The sequence below is a fragment of the Monodelphis domestica genome, chromosome 3, assembly GCF_027887165.1.
Source record: "Monodelphis domestica isolate mMonDom1 chromosome 3, mMonDom1.pri, whole genome shotgun sequence".
NCBI classification, from domain to species: domain Eukaryota; kingdom Metazoa; phylum Chordata; class Mammalia; order Didelphimorphia; family Didelphidae; genus Monodelphis; species Monodelphis domestica.
This window is the reverse complement of record NC_077229.1, coordinates 89,176,628-89,197,126: the sequence shown is the minus strand read 5'-3', so window position 1 is coordinate 89,197,126 and position 20,499 is coordinate 89,176,628. Positions and strand designations below refer to the sequence as shown.

At 43.2% G+C, this 20,499-nt stretch overlaps 1 protein-coding gene across 2 annotated transcripts; it reads right to left on the bottom strand.

The window, feature by feature from the left end:
* Window positions 1-1,636: 1,636 nt before the first annotated feature.
* Window positions 1,637-19,403, bottom strand: CREB3L3 (cAMP responsive element binding protein 3 like 3). 2 transcript variants are annotated; one of them, XM_007488906.3, is made up of 10 exons: window positions 14,125-19,403; window positions 13,099-13,233; window positions 12,533-12,824; window positions 11,877-11,986; window positions 10,865-11,002; window positions 9,641-9,747; window positions 7,532-7,600; window positions 5,616-5,700; window positions 4,164-4,260; window positions 1,637-2,607 (listed from the first exon to the last, which is right to left on the bottom strand). In XM_007488906.3, the coding sequence occupies exons 1-10, from the start codon at window positions 14,305-14,307 to the stop codon at window positions 2,342-2,344; spliced, it is 1,482 nt and encodes a 493-aa protein (XP_007488968.1). In that variant the 5' UTR covers window positions 14,308-19,403; the 3' UTR covers window positions 1,637-2,341. The 2 variants fall into 2 exon arrangements, with proteins under 2 accessions (XP_007488968.1, XP_007488969.1); XM_007488907.3 differs by having other exon boundaries at window positions 12,533-12,821.
* Window positions 19,404-20,499: the final 1,096 nt, after the last annotated feature.

Sequence of the window (20,499 nt, the reverse complement as noted above, 5' to 3'; positions counted from 1 at the left end):
ATCAAGAGATCTGAGAAAGTAAACAGCTTAATAGAAAATGAAACTCCCAGGTAACTTGGAGCCTATACTTTACCCCCAGTAAAGTAGGAAGTAGAGTCCCTGAGACTTTAATAGCAGGGACCAGGATGTGGAGGGAAAAACACTTGCCAATCTCTCTCTCACTCAAATTTGCACACATACACCAACTCTCTCTCTCTCTCTCTCACACACGCGCGCACACACACACACACATATTGAGTTTTGAAGGGAATCTAAGGTAGAGGTGAGGGAAGAGTGCAATCTAGGCAGGAGGGACAGAAAACCTGAGGTAAGAGAGTGTTGTGTTGAGAAACAGCAAGAAGGCTAGTTCTGGGGAGAGAGCAGGCTATGGATGGGCTTCTCTCCATAAATATTTTCCATCATCCCTCAGGGAACATAGTAAAAGAGTTCTGAATCTGTAGCCACAGGGCCCAGGTTAAAGTCCTTCCTGTGACTTGTATTGTTTTAGAAAAGACATTTCTCTTCTTGTGGCTTTAATTTCCTCATCCATGAAATGAAGGGGTTGGACTTCAATATAATAAATAATCTCTTATGGTCTTTTCCATCTCTTTAGATACTGTGATCCACAGTATCTTCCAAAAGGTTCCAAGTATCTCTTTTCTCTATCTTTATTTTGTTTGTTGCCTCTTTCCCCTTCTTACCTTCTCCTTCCAATCCTCCAGGTTTTTCCAGGAATAAGGAAATATCTGAGTACCTGATAGGAAATGACTGCTTCTGGAGTCTATATTGAGGCCCTTGACCCTTGACTGAGCCTTTTGCCCCTGCTAGGGATCAGACAGAAGACATTCGGCCCTCTGGAATTCTCCTTCCTGTGGCTCTGGACCCAAGTATTATCCCATCAAGAAAAGGGAGGGGATTTGGATTGGAGGAGAGAGAGATTGGAACCGACTAAACTATGGGGTGAAGAGCATTAGGACTGTTGTTAGGGGATTTGACTTTACATTCAGGCTCTGTGATCTTGGGAAAGACCATTAATTTTTTTGGTCCTCTTTTTCTCCTCTAAAATCATGGACCTGAGAGATCCTTCTTCCTTTTGAATAGTAGACCTGGCGGGCTTGTTCTTTCCTCACCTAAAGATCATAGGATTTAAATCTGTCCCCAACTTATAAATTCTTTAATTCCAAACATGTGATGTGGGTAAAGTAATATAACCTCTCAGGGCTGTCACTTTAGAAATTAAGGATTAGAGCCAACAAATCCTCAATTTCTAGTTTGATAGAAGGGAATCTGATTCAGAATTTCATGCTTGGCCAGCAGCAGTGCTGCTCTCCAAGGTCCTGAAACATCTTCCCCCCCCCCCCCCCATTTTCAGAATGGTATTCCTGCCTCACAATACACATTGCCTGTGGCAGGTGAGGAGAGTGGGGTCCCCCAGAGGAGATGAGGATGAGAACATACTAAAATGGCCAGACAAACCCAGGCTTTGGAGGTATTGCCACAGCCAAGCAAGCCCTGTTGAGGTTGTAAGAAAAGGGTGAAACTCTGCCTCAGATCTGCAGGACCCTTCCTCCAATAACAGCCCTGGCTTGAGATTCCATCTATAGTTCATGTGCCATACCTCTCTCATTTCTCCCCAAACCCAGAAACATTCCAGTCATTTTCTGCCAAAATACTTTATTAAGGAATTACTTTCTGTTTACAAAATCCTGCCTCCAGGGAATTGGGAGAGGAGAGAAAACATCCCCAAGGCTTCAGGGGTAGAACCTATAGGATTGCCTAAAAGGCTAAACTTGGGAGATGGGGATAGCTCCCAAGGTTCAAGATTTCCTCCATGTACTTCTGGGGGCTCTGGAATTATCTTTTTCTGGGATGCCTGGATACATATCTTAGCCTAGTCATACAGACAGATTTGTTCCTGGGGATGGCAATATATGTCTGTATAAAGGGGCCAGGGCTGGGACTTGGAAGACCTGGTCCTAGACTTGGACAGGTCCCAGATTCTCTGGATGACCTTAAGCAAGTTCCTGCCCAACCTCTGGGCATCAGTTTTCTCATATGCAGTCAGGGGATTGATCTGGTCTGTAAGGCACCTTTCATTTCTGACATCCTATGCAAGTCTGTCTGTTTTGGTCTCTGTCTAGTAGCTTCCCCTCAGTCAGAAGCAGAGGAGAGATGGAGGATTGAGGGTGACCACCCCACTCATTTGGCCTGGGTCCAGCCCTGGCAGGTTTAGGAAAGGAACAGGAACCCTACCTATAATGGACCATTCTACTTGGAGCCTGTTTTAAACTCCCCCACAGCACCTTGGGAATGGTTCTGCCTGGCCTCTGCTTGGAGCAGGGGTCTCCCAGGGGTGCCCATCTCAAAGCTCCTCCTCGGCCTCCAGCAGCCCTCCAGCCGTGGTATGGCCCATCTCGACCCTGGCCAGTATCGCCACAGACGTAGGCTCTGGTGCCTCTGCTGGCGTCCGATTGCCTGGAGTGACTTCGGACCGAGGTCCTGGGCCGCCAGCCGCCTGGGGATAGTGGCTCCAGTGGCTAGGGGTTCGGGGACCTAGCTCCTCCCCTCCTGGGACTGAAGTGTGGAACACTCTAGAGGCAGTGTCAGCATGCAGCGACCTGGAGAACACTGAATCGGGGAGGGAGAGGGCAGGTCAGGAAAGAGTTGGAGGAGGTGGGGTTATGGAGGCCCCCTAGGAGTGAGCCAGGGAGCCAGCCAGGGTAAAGCCTCTAGACACCCCTCCTGGCTCTACTGCCAACCTTTTAAGGCCAATAAAACTTAGAAAAATGGCCCTGGCTGGATAAGCAGATCAGGACCTGCTTCTGTTCTTTTGGCATTATACCTCTGATTTCATCAGAATACGGAACTCCCAGTATAGATTGTTAGTCCTCCATTACAGACTTCCAATGCCTTACTGAGGAGTGGAGGTGACCAGGGCCTGGATGAGAAGGTCAAGCTTTGGCAGGTACAGTTAGGCAGGGAACTAACTTATTTGTTGTGTCTTTGTGTAAAGCATGTTGTGGTATATGTCCCCACAGGCCCTATGTGTCCTGTTACAGATGTGCATTTATGTGTACTTAAATGCAGATGTGTTTATATATTTTTTTTAGTATTGCCCTGTGGAGAGAGGTTCCCAACCTGAGGGTAGGCTACCAGCTGGAGAATTTTTGTCCAGGTGGAAAGATACATATTGCACATATGTACAGATTGGTAGACTGTGTACCTGCTTAGATGAAAGCATAGATCACTGTTGCATTGAAAGAAACTTAGAGGATGAAAAGGCCACTGGCTTCAGAGCTGCAGCACCTCAGCTTACACATCAGCTACCTAAGCCATTGCTTTGGTACCTGCTTACGTAACTTGGAGTAGAGAAAGGATCATTGGAGCTTGAGTCAGTAAATCTTTGTTTTGGAATCCTATTCCCTCCCTCAACCTTTAGCAAGTCACTTAACTTTGATGAGCATCAGTTTGCTCATCTATAAAATAGGGCTAATACTGTCTTCCCAGAGTTGCTGTGAGATTATGGTTTGCAAGATACTTGATGTCCATTAAGTGTTATGGAGATGTAAACTTTTTTTTTTCCCCAAATACTTTTTACTATTTAGTATTGAGGCAGCTAGGTGGGACAGTGGAGAAAATGCTGGAGTCAGGAAAAGCTGAGTTCAAATCCAGCCTCAGAACACTGTCTAGCTATGTGACTTGGACAAGTCACTTAATCTTTGTCTGCCTCAGTTTATTCAGTTATAAAATGGGAATAACTTCACCTACTTCCCAGGATTGTTGTGAAGATCCAATGAGATATTTATAAAGCATTTAGCACAGTGCCTGATACATAGTAACTGCTCTGTAAATGCTTATTCCCTTCCCCTTTCCTCCTCTCCAATTAGGAAAGTCACTTAACCTCTCAGTTTCTTCATCTGTCAAATGAGAGTTGAACTAAATGATCTCTTAAAATCATTTCTTAATCCTAATCTGTGTAGTAAAAAATATAGATAGATAGATAGATAGATAGATAGATAGATAGATAGATAGATAGCCCTTTAGCCCTAATTAACTCCTACCTATCCTCACCATTGATAGGATCATGTAAGAGGGGCCCCCAAAAACTCAAAGGGAAATCAAGGAGGGAAAAGAGAGATCCATTGGGAACTCCCTAAGGAGACAGGAATTGGGGAAGAACCTACCTCTGACTGGCACAAAGTCTCCAGGTGCCTCAGTTTTGTTGGGGGCGAAGGGACTGATGGAAGGGAAGATGATTAGGGCAAAGGACAGCAGCAGGACCTGGGGTGGGAAGAACAAGGGTCACAGGCACCAAGACTCCCCTAAATCCCATCCCAGGGCTTCAGAACTGACTGCTGAACTGGGAAACCTCAGCCCTCCCCTTCTGATGGTCTAATGACAATGATGTTAGGGCTGGAAGGTAAGCTTCTTTGCAAAGGAGAGGAAAGAAAGGCTAATGGGGGAGATCATTTCTCTTGTTTTACTCCTTTCCCCAGTTCCTGGTCTCTAATTCCAGACCTGATCTGTGAAGTGAAAAGAGCTATGGACTTGGAGTCAAGAGACTTGTCGGCTCTGTGCCATCAATACTTTCTATGGTCTTGGGCAAGCAAGTTCACATATAGACTCTTCCTCTTCAAAATGATAACTAGATTATCTCTAATATGCTTTAAGGACCCTTTGAGGCCTGATATTCTTTGTTCTCCTCAGATATGATGTATGTATCTCAAGGTCACAGTAAAATGGAAACTCCTTTGAAGCAATAATAATAGGTAGCATTTGTACAGTACTTTTGTACTGTACAGACTAAAGCAATTTACCTGTTATCTCATCTGATCCTCACAACAACCCTGCAAGGTAAGGGCTATTAATCCCAATTTACAGATGAGAAAGCTAGGTCAAACAGAGGTTAATGTCCTGCCCAAGTTCACACAGCTTGAGGAAGGATTTAAATTCTGGTCTTGTTGACTCCATATCCAACACTCCATCCCCTGTGCCATCCTGAAAGCAGATGGCTCATTTTTTTCTTTATATCCCCAGTGCCTAACACTATGTATGCCTGGCATATTCAAGGCACCCATAAATGTTTGTTGAGTTGAACTGATGACCTCTATGGTCCCAGCTTTGACATTCCAATTTCTAAGGTCCTTTTCAACTCTGACATTCTGTTTTCTAAGATGACATCCAGCTTTGACATTCTTGTGTTCTAAGGTTCCTTCCAGCTCTGGCATTTTATTTTCTGTGATCTCTACTTCTCATCTCTGGCTTATGACTTTCTTCATTCTGAGTTGTAGAGTCTCAAATGGGCCTGCAAAAGTGTTGTGGGAATTATTTTTCTGCCTTTTAATGTAGAATTTAAGTTCTTGTGGTCAAAGATGGTTTTTCTTTTTGTCTTTGTATCCCCAACACCTAACAAAGTGCCGGCACATAGGCAATTTAATAAATGTTTGTTGGATGGGATTGGGGGCCGAGACTTGAAGTCTGAAATAGAAAGGCTCTGCCCCCTTTATTCTCAGACTTTGACTCCTTACAGGCACCAATCAGTTAGGTGTCAGCTTTCTCTTATTTCTACCATTTGGGTTAGGGGCCCCAGGAAGAAGTAACAAAAAAAAAAGTTTGGGAGGAGAGAGAGAACATACTGCTATACAGGTGCCTGTCTGTGCTGATTTGCTTGTAGAATGTACCATGAGGGCCTGGAGTTTCTTCAGCTGCTCTAGGAGAGATCTAGGAGAGAATACAAGGAAAAACATGGTAAAGTCAGGTCAGGTTTAGGCATCTCAAGCTAGGCAGTTTTCATTTTTGCCTCCTATACTTTATCAGTTTCCTTCTTCCCCACAATACCATTGTGTGTATGCGTGTGTGTGTGCATGAGCACGCGCATGTGCACATGTGCTTTTTTTAAGCCCTTACCTTCTGTCTTAGAATCAATATTAAGTTTTGGTTCCAATGCAGAAGAGCAGTTAGGGCTAGGCAATTGAATTTAAGCGACTTACTCAGGGTCACACAGCTAGGAAATGTCCCTATCTTTTTTAGACCAATCCTATCCTTCAGAGACCAGTTCAATCCCTGTTTCCTCCAAGAAATCTTCCCAAGCCACCTCCCTCTCCCTCCACCCAAGCTCTATATCTCTCCTGAGTTCCTTCAACCTTGACTTAATTCCATAGTATTGTGTTATGTAATGGAAAGAGTACTGATATTACAAACAGGAGACTTGAATTCAAGTCTCAGCTCCAGTCTTTTCAAGTTGTGTGACCTTGGGCAAGTCATTCTCTCTGAGACTCAATTTTTTTTTTTAATGTAAAATACCTTATCGGGCTGTCATTAAAAAAAGCACAAAGTCTCTCTTTAAGACCTGAATCTCACAAAAACTCTCATAGATGTTTTGGACTGAAGGGCTCTTAGAAATCAAATCTAAATCCTACCCTCCTTCACTTTGCAGAAAGAGAAACCAAAGCTCAAAGAGAAGAAGGGACACAGTGAAAGAGGTGACAAAGTTAGACATAAAATCTGACCTTCATGGGCTCTTGCTTCCAAACTATTATGGCATATTTATTTGTCATCATATGTCCATGATTCTGTTTATGTGGAGGTTCCTCCCACAGACACAGATTGCAGCCCTTTCCTATTAGAGCATGAATCACTATCAGTTGAACATTTTATCACCTGATAGCCAACCTTGTGGTGAAGAGCCTCTCTAAGGTCAGCTAGCCTGGTCCTAGGACAACAACCATCCAGTGGGTTGTAAATAATGAGCTGTAATCTTCTTGTTTTATAGGATGGGTAAGCCTTTTCTCACCAGCTAGATTCTTAACTCCTCAGAGGCAGGGGCCTGCTTCCAGCCAACCCTCAATTTCTTTGATCTCCCACTGTTCTGACTGTATAGGAAGTTTCAGACAGCTCTTTGAATTGCATTTGAAGCCCAAGGGATCCCTTAGTTCACTGGTCTTTTACTGATTTCCCCCTTCTCCCAGGGGGATTGTAAAGGACCCAGCCCAGGCCCAGCCAAAGACTTTACAATGTAGGTGGGGAGATAATACACAAACATTTAAAAGAAGTAGGATAAAAAAGAGTTCCAGACTGGATTAGTTGTCCCATGATTAGATGTTCTCGAATGAAGGGTAGATAAATTCTGTTGATGATCTGAGAAGAGATCCATGAGAGCAAAAGTTGTGGGAATAAGGGGAGGGGTCTGGGAAGATTTTCTGAGCAAAACAGAACTTGAGCTAAACTCTGAGCAGTGAGGAAGGGAGGGTGTTCTTGAGGAGAGGGGACAGGAATGAGCTTAGTGAATGCAAATGAGAACCTGAATTGGCTGGGGCAGAGGGGCTAGTGTTGGCGATAGACAACAGGATTGTCGAGGGAAATTGGGACTAGAGTAGTGGCTGTGAAGGGCTCCAATGCCAAGCTGAATAATTTTACCTTAGTCCATTCATCAGAGAGTAAGAGTGAGCTTTGCACTTGCTCATTTAGGGACTCTGGGGCTGATTAACTTAGACCTATCCCACCTCCCCTCCCTGTACCTGGTGATATGGAGGAAGAGAATGTTCAGACTTACAGGTTTTGTTTCTCCAAGTGCAAGACCTTCCTCTGGAGTTCCTGATTCTCAGCTGTGCATTCTGACATGCTACAAGAACAGGGAGTGGAGGGTGTCACTCAACCCCATCCCCTGGATAGATAAGCCCAAGGCAGTTCAGCTCAAATGCCAGGTAATGAGACATGGGAAGAGATGAAGTCTTTCCCACCCTTACTTCACATCCAAAAGGAATGCTCAGGGCAGCTATTATAACCCACACCTGGGCAGGGGTCCTTCTACAAAATCCCCAGCTTTAGAGGCCTTCCCAGTCATCTATAGTGCATTACTTCAGAGGCATCCCATCTTCTTTGAGACTAGAAGGTCCCTACAAGAGCACTTAGTTTAACCCTTTCATTTTATAAATGAGAAAATTGAGGCTCAGAGTATTGAAATGATTTGGCAAAGCTATAAGACATCAAAGACAAAATCTACTCCTTGGTCCTACTACTGACCTTTGGTGCCACACAAAAGGAGTCTCATTCCTCTGTCCCATTTGAAATACTTATGCTAACCACTGGAAGCCCTACCAGATGGCTTGGAGAGAGGCAAAGAGAAAAGAGGAGGAAGGGAATAGGGGAGAAGAGGGGATGGGGAAGGGAGACAGAGCACAAACCAACCCATAGTGGGATGAGAAAAAGTTTCAAGAGGAAGGCAGTCTCCAGTATTGCTTTGATGAAAGCCAATAATTTTAACAGGAAGAAACTTGAGAAAGAAGTTTCATTCCAAGTATAGAGGGGAGCCAGTGAAAAAGCATGAATTAGGGCAGCAGAATGCTGAGTTTAGGGGACAGCAGAATATGCCAGTGGGGTTGGGGAACATATAATAATTAAGGGGAACAAAATGAAATAAGTTCTAAAGGGAAGCTGGATCCAGATGGTAAAGGACTTTAAATATCAAGCTAAAGGTTTGTGTTTTATCCTAAGAGCAATGAGGAGGCCTCAAAACTTCTGGTAACATCATCAGGTTAAAATACAAGGAGGGGAGTAAAGTCTAAGAAGCTGGAGAATGGGAAGGAGCCCAGTAGTGGAGAGTTTTAAATGCCAGATGGAAGAGTTTGTATTTAGTCCTAGAGGTCATAGGAAGCCACATGAGTTTTCTGAGTAGTAGAGTGATAGTCAGACCTGGGCTTTAGAACATCAATTTGGCATCAGTATGGAGACTGGATTCAAGAAATTTGAGAGGAGACCAATTAGGAGGTTACCGCAATAGGTCAGATCATAGGTAATGAGGGTCTGAACCAGAGAGTTGTCACTGTCAGTTGAGAGAAGGGGGTGGATGCAGGAGACATGGAAGGAGAATTAATTAGAAGTGGCAATTGATAGGAAATACAGAAGGGAGCTAATGAAATCTGTCTTGGACATATTGAGTTTGAGACGCCTATGGAACATCCAAACAGATATGTTTGATGATATGGGACTGGAACTCAGGAGAGATTAGGGCTGGATATGTAGGTAGATCTGTGAGTCATCTGGATATTCAGCTCATGACATTTCCAAGAGAGGGTGAAGAGAGACTATCCTAGAAAGAGCCTGGAAGGCCAGGGAGGGGGCAGGAGAAAGATGATGATGTCCTCACAAATCTGTTCTTCTCTAGCCTGACCACCCCAATTCCTTCAGCTAATCTTCCTCCCTATCTCTTGCTCTTTTCTAGCTTCCTCCCCATAGGACATGTTGCCTTGCTTGGCTCAGCCTTCCATAGAAATTAAGGTGAATAAAAGAGAGGTCATGGGAACACAGAGACAGGTCCTATTGTGGGGGAATGAAACCCAGGACCATAAGTCATAGGACTTTGGTTCTAGTCCTGGTTCTGCCACTGGCATGCTTTGTGGCTTTTGACAAATCACTTACTTCTCTGGGCCTCAGCTTCCCTGTCAATGAAAGGGTTGCACTGGACGAATTCTAAGGTCTTTCCCAAAACAAGTAGTTGTGCTTCTCATTCATTGTTATATGATTATGGTCAAGCCCTTTCCCCTCCCTGGGCCTCAGTTTCCATCTGTCAGATGGAAGCACCAATGCCTGACATGCCCTTTAGCATCATCATAAGAGATGAATTTACTCCTGGCATGGAACAGATGTCAGGGAAGTTCATTACCGGTTCTCCAGCCCATCAATATATTCCTTCTTCTTTTTCCGGCTTTCTTGTGCTGACTGCTTGTTTCTTATTTTCCTTCGGATCTTCTTGAGCACCCGTTCTTCATACTGCCAGACAAGATTCGGTAGAGTCAAGTGGACAGTCTGTGGTCCTGACAGCCAAGGCCCCACTATCCCAAATTCTCTTGATCCTCAGAATCTCAGCTTCCCTGCCTCCCATGTGCTTTCCATGGAATCCCAGTTTCCTAATCCTTTGATATCAAGTCCAATTATTTTTCTCTCTGTGGCTGGGAACAACTTGGTATAGAGTCACTGTACTGTCTGCTGATTTGCTCTGTCTAAGAACCCTACCTCTCCTACTTATTGTCCTGGCCTCCAAAGGGATGGGTGTAACCAAGGTGACCAGAGCTAGTTCCCTCCCTATGAGGGAACCATTAGCTCTCTGGTAGTATAAGATGATCTAACTGGTATGTAGTCAGGGGCAACTGGAAGACTCATCAGATTGTCTCCTCCAGGGGCACCTGAAATCCCACCATTCACAGATTTATTTCCTTTGCTAATCCTGAGAGTGGTAACATTAAGCTCCTATAGTGTGACAGTTCGTCACATTGATTTTCCTTGGAGAATACCAAAATCATAGTGAGGAAAATAACTCACATTTCTATACTTCCTAAAAGTTTATAGATATTTTTCTTGTAATTCCCTTGCAAAGTCCATCATGCCAACCCCATTTTATAGATGAGAGAAATGACTGTTAGCGGTAACCTAATAACTTGCTCAGAGTTCCATGACTAATGAGTATCAGTAGAGTCCCAAACCCTCCTGAGCCCTTGACTCCGTGTCCAGTGTTCTATCCACTTCAGAAACAGATAATCTGTGAAGTTGTCCTCCAGGTCTAAGATGTCATGCAATGTAATATTTGTGAAAATGAATTCAATAGACTGAGACTAGCCTGGATTTCAATCCCAGGTCCCACAATTCCTAGCGATGTGACTTGGGTCAAGTCACTTCCTCTCTCACAAGTGTCTCACAGAACTAAGGAAATCTGTTCATAAACTTTAAAGAGCTAGACAGTTGGGCAGATTGTTATTCCTGAGCCTTGTGGAGAGGTAGGCCTGGCCCTGAGGTTGGGAGAGCTTCCACAAAATAAAGGTGGAGAACTGACCAGACAGGAGGCTCAGGGAATGGCTTCCTCTTTGAGAGTTAGATGGTGGAAGGGGCTCACCTTGGTAAGGGGCAGCTGAGTGGGCAGAGAGATGCCCTCTTTGGCAAGGAGCTTCTTCTCATCCTCAGTCAGCACCAGTTCTTGATTATGGCCAACACTTGGCCTCTGCATAGCCGGGGATCCCTGCTGCTGCTGCTGCTACAGGCAGACCCAAAGTCCCAGAGAGGATAGTCATGGATCAGGACCATCCCCCAAAGCTGCTAATGGTATCTCAGGCTGGCAAGGGAGATCCAGGGGGAGGAGGGAGGGAGAAAATAGGCTTAATGCCAGAGAGGCTAAAGGTTCAGGGTCAAAGGGAGTGGCGGAGCATGGCAGAAAGAGCCCTGATATAGGAGGCAGGAGACCTGGGTTCAGGTCTCACCTAGGACACTTGGGGGTCCTGAAGTGTAGCCTTCACTTTTTTTTAAGCCTTCCTTTCTGTCTTATAATTGATACTAAGTATTAATTCCAAGAACAAAAGAGTGGTAATGGCTAGGCCATTGGGATTAGGTGACTTTCCCAGCTAGGAAGTGTCTGAGGTCAGATTTGAACCAGATTTAATGACCTGTTTCTCTATCCCTTGAGCGACCTAGCTCCCCTTAGCCTTCATTTCTGAGCCTCGGTTGTCTCATCAACCAAGAGTCAGCTTTGTCATAATGGAAAGAACACTGGATTTAAATTCTTCCTTCCTCCACCCTGGCTTATCACTCTCTGGACCTTGGCTTCCTAACTAGCAATTGAGAGGGTTGTATCTGACTCCAATGCCCGGTCCAGCTCTTGATCTCTGAGGTCTCTCCTAGCTCTATAACTTTCTATGTCTCATTGAAGCCTGTATGTGGGCAGGAACCTCTGGGGGGCTAACCCAGCTGTGGGTGACAGTCAGGACAGCTAGGCCAATGTGGGAGCAGACTCAGGGATGGGACTGCAGGGGTCTAGGTGGGAAGTTACTAGGAGACAAAGGATGTAGGGGAGGAAGTGGGGGGCAGTTCAGGAACATGACATACAAACAGGGCATCATGAAGAAGGAGCTTACCATGTCCACATTACTGGATAGGAGCAGGTCCTTGACTGTGAGGGTACAGGATGGAGGTGAGTCTGTCAGCTTTGGACTATCCTGGAAGATGCCTCCTGGGCTCCACATTTCTGCCCCGGGGACATAGGACAAGAGGAGAAACCTCTCAGGGCTGGTATTTGCTATAGGGTCTCTTCAGCCCTGGTCATGCCAACACCCTCAGGCCCAGGGATCCCCTCTTGGAGCTTACTCACCCAAATTTGTGAAGGAAAGGTGAGGGCTTTGCCTCCTCCCACTGGCCCTAAGCCCTTCTGATACTTGGAACTTAACCATACCAAGTCCTAGGGATCCCTTTCATCTTGGAATTTTGTTCCCAGGAAATTGCTGTCTTGAACCCCATTCTTCCTTAACCGAATATCCTCTTATCTTCATATATCCAAATTACTCTTACCCATTAAGGTCCTCTTTTCTTGTCTTCCCTTTGCAAATATGGATTTCCTCGAGTTTAATTTTAGGATCCCCTATGCCCAGTCCCTAATCCTTCACAATCTAATCAAAAACATACCAGGCTAAGCGTGCCTGATTGGGGACAGGGGGGAGGGGTGGGAGGTAGGGAAAGGGGATATTCTGATAAGGTGAGATAAAGGGCAGTGGCCTAGGTCAGTGCCAGCACTCACCCAGATCTATGGACACAGATGATTCTAGCACTTGGGCTCTTGGCCTTTCAGGCCCAATCAGGCCAGGGAAGTGGCCAGCATGGCAGTAGGAAGGTTGAGAAGCCTTTTGGTGGCCATCTGGGCTGGTCCCAGCGTGAAAGCAGTGTGGGCTGTCCTGGGGGTCTGAGGGTAGGTCCTCAGAGATCCCACTGTCACTGGCAGCTGGTGACCAGAGTGGGGAGCTGGGATTAGAGTCCCCACATCCTAAGATAGAATTAAGGAATTTGTCTGGTTCTGGAGCCGGTGGAGTCTGCTAGGAACCAAAGAAGAAAGCAAAGATAAGTAAAAGGGCTTAGAGCTGAGAAGGTGAAAAATAGGAACTCCATTCCTGATGCCTAAGAATTCTGGTCAGGAATGGAACAACTGCTGAGAGGCTTGGGCAGGAGGATACTGAGAAGAACTCCAAGATTCCTTCTCACTCTAGATTAATATATAATCCTTTGTTTGGGAGGTGGGAGATCTGACTCTGCTGCTGATTCAACTGAGAGAACATCTTCCAAGGGGTTGTGGGATGAGTAGGAACTCACTTGGTCCTTAGCAGGGGCACAGTCAGAGCCTCCTAGCTCCATGAGCCATAAGACCCCATCCTGTGGGTCAAAGAGAAGGTCTAGAAGCTCCAGGCTGTCAACGGACCCCATGGGGCAAGAAGAGGCCATCTGGAACTAAAAGGGAAGAGGGCATTAGTGTAGCTCCCCCTGCCCTCAGAGAGGGCCATGTGAACAAGGTGCACGTCTTAGGGCAAGAAAGGGCATGTCTAGTACTTAATATAAATGGTATGATCATGGGCAAGGGTCCTTTTATAAAATTAGGATGCTAATGCCTGTAAACATTCCTTACAAGAATGGAGTAGGGCTCAAAGGAGATAATGTATAAAGGGCTATAGAAACATCAGTTCTCTCTCTTTCTGTTCTTTGTCTCTGTCTCTCTCCTCTCCTACTGAATGAAGGCAGGGGAAATAGGTAGAGCCCTTGGTCTTTTCCCCAGACCTGAATGCTTATTTTGCCAAGTATTGTGGGCATCCACTTGTATGTCCTGAGCTTCCACAATGGGGCTTTGGCCATAGGGAATAAGAGATTGGGAGAGCAGTGGCCAGGGAGGGCATAGTGTCAAGGAAGGATGGACAAACATTCATCCTATTTTCACCCTTACCACAAACTCACTTATTGGACTTTGGGTAAGTTATCGAGCCTGTTTCCTCATCTATAAAATAAAGAGGAGGCTGATGTAGAAGATCCTTAAATCCCCTGCCTGGTCTAATATCCTTTGTTACAACGTGCCTCCGTAACATTTGTGTATCCTAAATTCTTCCCAGCTCAGACACAGGCCTAAGATGTCTCTCTTTTGTACCTATGACAGCTGCTCCCAGGCTCTAAATTCCTAAGAGCCCCCATCCAAATTCAGATTACTGTAGCTGAAGCCTGAAGTATTCTTAGAGATCATGTAATCTTTCCACCCACCTCATTATACATATGTGAAAACTGAGGCCTAGATAAGTTGTGACTTTCAAATGCTCTCATTCCCCCAATCCAGAGAATCTCCCACCCCCTCCTCACCTTTTCTGAGGCAAAGTCCCCATTCATAAGGGGATGCTCAAGACAGGTTTCTTCTTCCTTCCCCAGATTTTGGATTGCAACTTCTTGAACCACCAGGCATTGAATCCCTTCCCTCAACTGCTTCCCAAACCCCAGCTGGCTCAACTTTATGACATTTCCACTCTGGTGAGGGCTAAAAAACATCAAGAAAGAGCTGAAATCCCACCCCTTGAGACTAATTGGTAGGGGTGGGAGTTTGGGGTGAAAGGCAGGAGAAATGACCAATCAGACAAATCTGCCCCTCCTCCTAGGTGTGTTTGGAGGGGGCGGGGTGACTGTTATCTAAATGTTTTGTGCTTTTCCAGTCCAGAGTGGGCAAAGCTCAAAGTCTCTAGAGGAGGTCTGCCATGACCTTTCCTCTACTTACTAGGAATTCTTCCTTTCTACTTCATAGCTTTGGCACCCTGAAAGCCAGCCCTTCCCACCTCCAGCTTCCAGGGGCCAAGCCTTCCCACTAACTCCAGACCCCTGTTTGCTGGAGTAGAATTACCAAGACCACCACCACCACCTATCTCAGCCTATATGAATCTTATACTTTACTAGTCAGCCCACATACCTTCCTCTTCCAGGAAGCCTTCCTTGAACCTTTGTATTTTTCATCTTACCAAAAACCTTTTTAGGATTCTCTTTTCTCCTTAGAGTCTCTGTAATACTTTAGACACTTATTATTCACACATCCCAACATGCTACCTCATAATAGTTCATACCTTAGCCTTCCAGAGTAGGGCCATAGAACACAAATTGTGAGAACTTACAAGTCTATACACCATGGAATGTCAGCGCCTGAGGGACATTAGAACATAATACTATAGTAATAATAATGTTTGTTGTGGTTCAGTCATATCTGACTCTTCATGACCGCATTTGGAGTTTTCTTGGCAAAGATACTGGAGTGGTTTGTCATTTCCTTCTCCAGCTCATTTTACTGATAAGGAAACTGAAGCAAACAGGATGAAGTGACTTGCCCAAGGTCACACAGCTAGTATCTAAGAATAGATTTTAATTCAGATCTTCCTGGCTCCAGAACCAGTGCTCTAACCACCATTCCACTTAACTACCATACAAATGATAAGTGCTTTACAAATGTTAGTTTATTTAATTTTTACAACAACCCTGGGAAAGAGATACTATTATTCCCATTTTACAGTTGGGAAAACTGAAGCAAACAGGTTGAGTTACTTACCCAGAGTCACACAGATAGTGTTTAAGGCCAGATTTGGACTCATGTCTTCCTGACTCTAGGCCTAACCCTCTATCCACTGGACCACCTTGCTGAGTGTGGTAGGGGAAGGGTAGAAAAGGAAAAATGTGAGAGAAAATACATTCAGTAGTAAAGAGGGCAGTTGGGAATGAAGTATTATCAGAGGGGAGCTGGGTATCAGTATGGATTCGTAATTGGAACAAGTATGAGTGTAAGCAGTTCCAGTTGAAGAGTTTGCTGTGTAATAGGAGTTCCAGAGCATGGGGTAGAAGAGATAGGCAGTGTTGGATTGGGACAGGGGTTCAGCTGGGGATGAGAGAACATGAAAAGAAGTCAGGGAAATATCCTCCTTAACGGTTGATGATTAAGTATTAGAGGGATCCATCTATCTATGTTCAGAGATAGAAGTGGTAACCATAAAAGTAGAATGATTTATAATTTGAGAGAAAGTTTTCTTGGAGTGGAAACTTGAATGAAGACAGTTTTCCCTTCCCCCCTAAAATATACATATTTTAAAAATAAATTCTTTAATTTCTATTGACCACAATAATATTTAGATAGGGCAGCAAAGTGGTACAGTGGATAGAAAACTGGACCTGGAGTCAAGAAAACCTGAGTTCAAATCCATTCTCAGGCATTTACTAGTTGTGTCACCCTGGGCAAGTCACTTATCCTTGTTTGCCTCAGTTTCCTCATTTATAAAATGAACTGGAGAAGGAAAAGGCAAATCATCCTAATATCTTTGCCAAGAAAGTCCTAGATGGAGTCAAGAAGAGTTGAACACAACTGAAAAGATTCAACAAGAACAGTATTCAGCTATATGAAACAACAAGGAGTACAAATGAAAGGAATAGACAGAACAATTGGAAAAAATTATCTTAAATGATTGTACTTATAAATGTATGCTTTTGATTCATCAATTGTTATAAGAAACAAAAGCTTTATACATTAACAAATTGACCACAAATATCTGGAGTATATTTGGCTTGGCATTTGTTGCTGCCATTGTTTCTTTTAGCTGTATAATTTTAGTGAGTGTATATGTTTCTCTTGACTTGCTTTTTTCATTTCCCATCATTTCATACAAGTCTTCCTATATTTCTTTGAATTCTACATATTCATCAGCGATAACATCCATTATACCATTAATCCCACCAACCACCTCCTCAACTCTTTCTTGTGCCTCCAGATGGAACTAGAAAAAATGATATACCCACACTAACTTGGTCCATTCATATTACCTGCTCTGAACTGGGCTATTATAGCACCAAAGTAATCTCTTTTCCTCTTTTCTTAATTGAGTCTTTATTACATGCCACATATCAGCCATTCCAAGCCTTCTCTTCTCTCAAGTTTTACATACTGCCCCCACCCCTTGCCTTCTCAACTGAATACTACCTGTTTTGCTGATGCATCAGGAGATCCATCCCATGGATAATGTGTAGAAATGAGCCTATGTATGGCTTCTTCCACATACTTTGGTCTTCTTGCTAAATGACAAGTGCAGATCTAGTTGCCAAGATGGCAGAATTAGAAACACCTGGAACCTGCCAACCAGCCTCCAAACAACCACAGAAAAACAAAAATGCCTCAAAATGAATCCTGAAGCAACAAAACCAACAGAGGAAGGAGTAAAGCAGTGCTCAGACCCAGAATAACATGGAGAGACAGCAAGGAGTGTTGAGGGTACGAATAGAGAGCATTGAACAAGCCTCAGTGGGGAACTCAGATGTGATATAGCACAAGCAGCAGGTACACAGTTGTTCTGTCTAGCCTCAGTAGAGGAAAAGCAGGAAAAAAACAACAACAACAAAAAATGAATAGGCATTAGTGGGAGGAAAACGGCTTGCATAGTCTAGCCCAGTAATGACGAACCTGTGGCACAGGTGCCAAAGATGGCGCACAGAGCTTGCTCTGTGGGCACTTGGCTATCCCTCCCCCCCTCAGTTTATTACTAGAACTTGGGTGGAGCTGCTCCCTCCCGCCTCCACCTGCCTGATGACATTTTTTTACATCCCTGTCCCTCTGCCCAGCAGCCAATGGGAGCACACAGGAGGGGATAAGATGAGCAGCTCAAGGGAGGAAGAGCCAGTGGGGAGCAGAGAACTTGGGCCACTCCCCTCCTCCTTTACACTCACTGAGGACATTCCTCACTTCACCCACCCCTCTGCTTAAAAGCACAATGGGAGTGCTTTCTCCCTCCCCTGTGTGAGGTAATGGAGTGGGCAAGGCATGCCCAGCACTTGGTGAGGGGGAGGTGCACAGCACTCCATTGCTAAAAGGTTAGCTGTCACTGGTCTAGCTGGATTAGAGGCTAGAAATGATCCAGTGTGAGCAGTAAGAGGAGGAACTCAGCCCAACAAAGTCAAGCCTTAGTGAGATTGAGGAGAATCCAACTTGACCTAGCTGAACTGAACAGCCGCAGACCACACAGCAGGCCAACCAGGTCTCCTCTGCAGAGGGACCAAACAGCTGAGCCAACCCCAGGCAAAGTATAAGAGTGAAACAGTCCTTCCTCCACCCCAGAAATGGAGCTAAGCTTCAGCATATAGACTAAATAAAAGGGAAAAAATAACCCCCAAATGAGCAAAAGACAGAAAAAAACCCATGCTAGAAAAATATTTCAGCAAAAGAGATGACCAAAATGGGAGCTAAGAAGAGGACAGCAATACAAAAATGAAAACATGTGAAACCTCAAAGGAAAATATGAAAGAACAGCAAGCCCAAAATGAACTCCTAGAAGAGCTTCAAAAAAGGATAGAAAAACAAATAAGAGACTTAGAAGGAAAATGATAGAAAAAGTGAACAGCTTAAAACAAAAACTTACTGAAGAAAACAATTCTCTAAAAAAGGAAATACAAAGCCTCAAAACAGAAAATATCTCCTTAAAAATTAGAATCAGAAAATGGAAGCTAATGACTTCATAAGCCAGCAAGAAACATTAAAACAAATTGAAAAGAATGAAAATATAGAAAAAAAATCTGAAATCTCTCACTGGAAAATAGATTGAGGAGAGATAATCTAAGATTTTCTGAAAGCCATTATGAAAAAAAGAACTTGCCTACCATATTGCAATAAATTATTGGGGAAAACTGCCCTGATGTTCTTGAATAAGAGGGGAGGATGGAAATAGAAAGAAAACCCAAATTTTAAAATCCCATAGCCCAAATTCCAGAACTCTCAAGTGAAGGAGAAAATACTACAAGCAGTCAGGAAAAAAAAAATGTGTATCATGGAACCACAGTCAGTATTAAACAAGACCAAGCAACAAATACATAAAAGGATCAAAAGATGTGGAATATGATATTCTACAAATCAGGTTATCTAGGCTTACAATTGAAAATCACTTACCCAATGAAACTAAAATCCAAGGGAAGAAATGGATATTTAATGAAATAGAGGAATTCCAGGCATTCATGATGAAATGATCAGAGCTAAAATGAAAATTTAGTGATCAAAATTGACACTAAATAAATGCAAAAAAAATGTTAACAGAAAAAACTCAAGGGAATCAATGGGATTAAACTAATCACATCCTGGCATGGAAAGTGATAAGGATTTCTATGTTACAAGAGATCCCTAAAGTACTTAATATATTTAAGGTAATCAAGAGGAAGAATGCAGTTAAACTGATTACATTACTAGTAAGAAGGTGATAACTAAGATGCTTCAGATATATATGATACTTGAAGTACTTATGATACCTAAAGTATACATAAGGTACTGAAGATACTTAAGAACTTTATTAGGGCAATAAAAAGGAGCTTATATATAGAGAGAAGTAAGTTGAATATGATTGGATGGTGTCTAAAACAAAAAAATCAAGGTATAAGAAAGAGGAATACACTGGGAAAAGAAAAAAGGATAGAAACTTGCAGGTAAATTATGTCAAATGAGGAGACATGTAAGAGCAATACAGTGGAAGGGAAGATAGGATGATGAGCAATACTTGAACCTTACACTCCTTGGAAATGATACAAAATGGGAATGGCATCTACACTCAGGTCATAGAAACCTATCTTACCCATAGGGAAGTAAAGGGGGGGGGAGAAAAAAGTTGGGGAAACAGACAAAAGGGAGGGGGAATTTGGGGAGGCAGTTAAAAAGAAGCAAAAATTCTTGTGAACAGGGAAAGGCTGGAAATAGAATCCATCAATCATTACCTGGAAGAAATCCCAAATTTTAAAATCCCAGGGCCATTATAGCCAAATGAGATAGAGAGAAATAGAGAGAGAAAGCGAAGATAAACACAAAGGGAAAATGATATGGAGTAATTATAAATGTAAATGGGATAAATTCACCCATAAAATGGAAGAGTTTCGAGTGGATTAACAACTAGAATCTCACAATATGTTGTCTATAAGAAATTCAGTTAAAAATGAGAGGTATTCGCAGAGTAAAGATAAAGAGATGAAGCAAAATCTACTATGCTTCAGCTAAAGTTAAAAAAAGCATGGGTAGCAATTGTGATCTCAGAAAAAGCAAAAGTGAAATTGACCTAAATAAAAGAGATAAGGAGAAATAGACTCCAAATGAACACCCTATTGCAAATACCAACAACATGGAAAGAGGTTCTGATCAAGAACACAGGTGATACCCAGTCAAACTGTGCATCAGCTATGGGAGGGGGAGGGGAGGGGAGGGAGGGAAATAAAATGATTTTTGTAACCAAGGAACAATATATGAAATTAAAAATTAAAATTAAAAAAAAATGATATGGAATTAAATTATATATTGATAAAAGGAACCATATACAAAGAAGTAATATCAGTATTAAACACATATGTATCAAATGGCAGAATATCCAAATTCCTAAAGGAAGAAGTGCATGAATTAAAAGAGGAAATAGACAATAAAATTGTATTAGTTGGGAACTTTTACCTTCCCCTCTCAGAATTAGATAAACCAAAAATAAATAAGAAAGAAGTTAAAGAAGTGAATAAAATTTTAGAAAAGTTAGACTTGATAAATCTCTGGAGAAAATTGAATAGGCATAGAAAGGAATATACTTTTCCTCAGCAATACATAGCATCACAAAAATTGATTGTAAAATAGAACATAAAAGCCTCACAACCAATTGCAGAAAAGCATAAATATTAAATACATCCTTTTATGACCATATTTCTATAAAAATT

What these genes read in the sequence shown, in the direction of transcription:
- CREB3L3 (XM_007488906.3), bottom strand. Translation starts at nt 14,307, where the DNA reads ATGTTTTTTAGCCCTCACCAGAGTGGAAATGTCATAAAGTTGAGCCAG. An exon ending in TATCCAGTAATGTGGACATG is followed by an intron (nt 11,003 to 11,876) that starts GTAAGCTCCTTC and finishes GTCTGCCTGTAG; the next exon opens with CAGCAGCAGCAGCAGGGATC. An exon ending in CACTTGGAGAAACAAAACCT is followed by an intron (nt 5,701 to 7,531) that starts GTAAGTCTGAAC and finishes ATTCTCTCCTAG; the next exon opens with ATCTCTCCTAGAGCAGCTGA.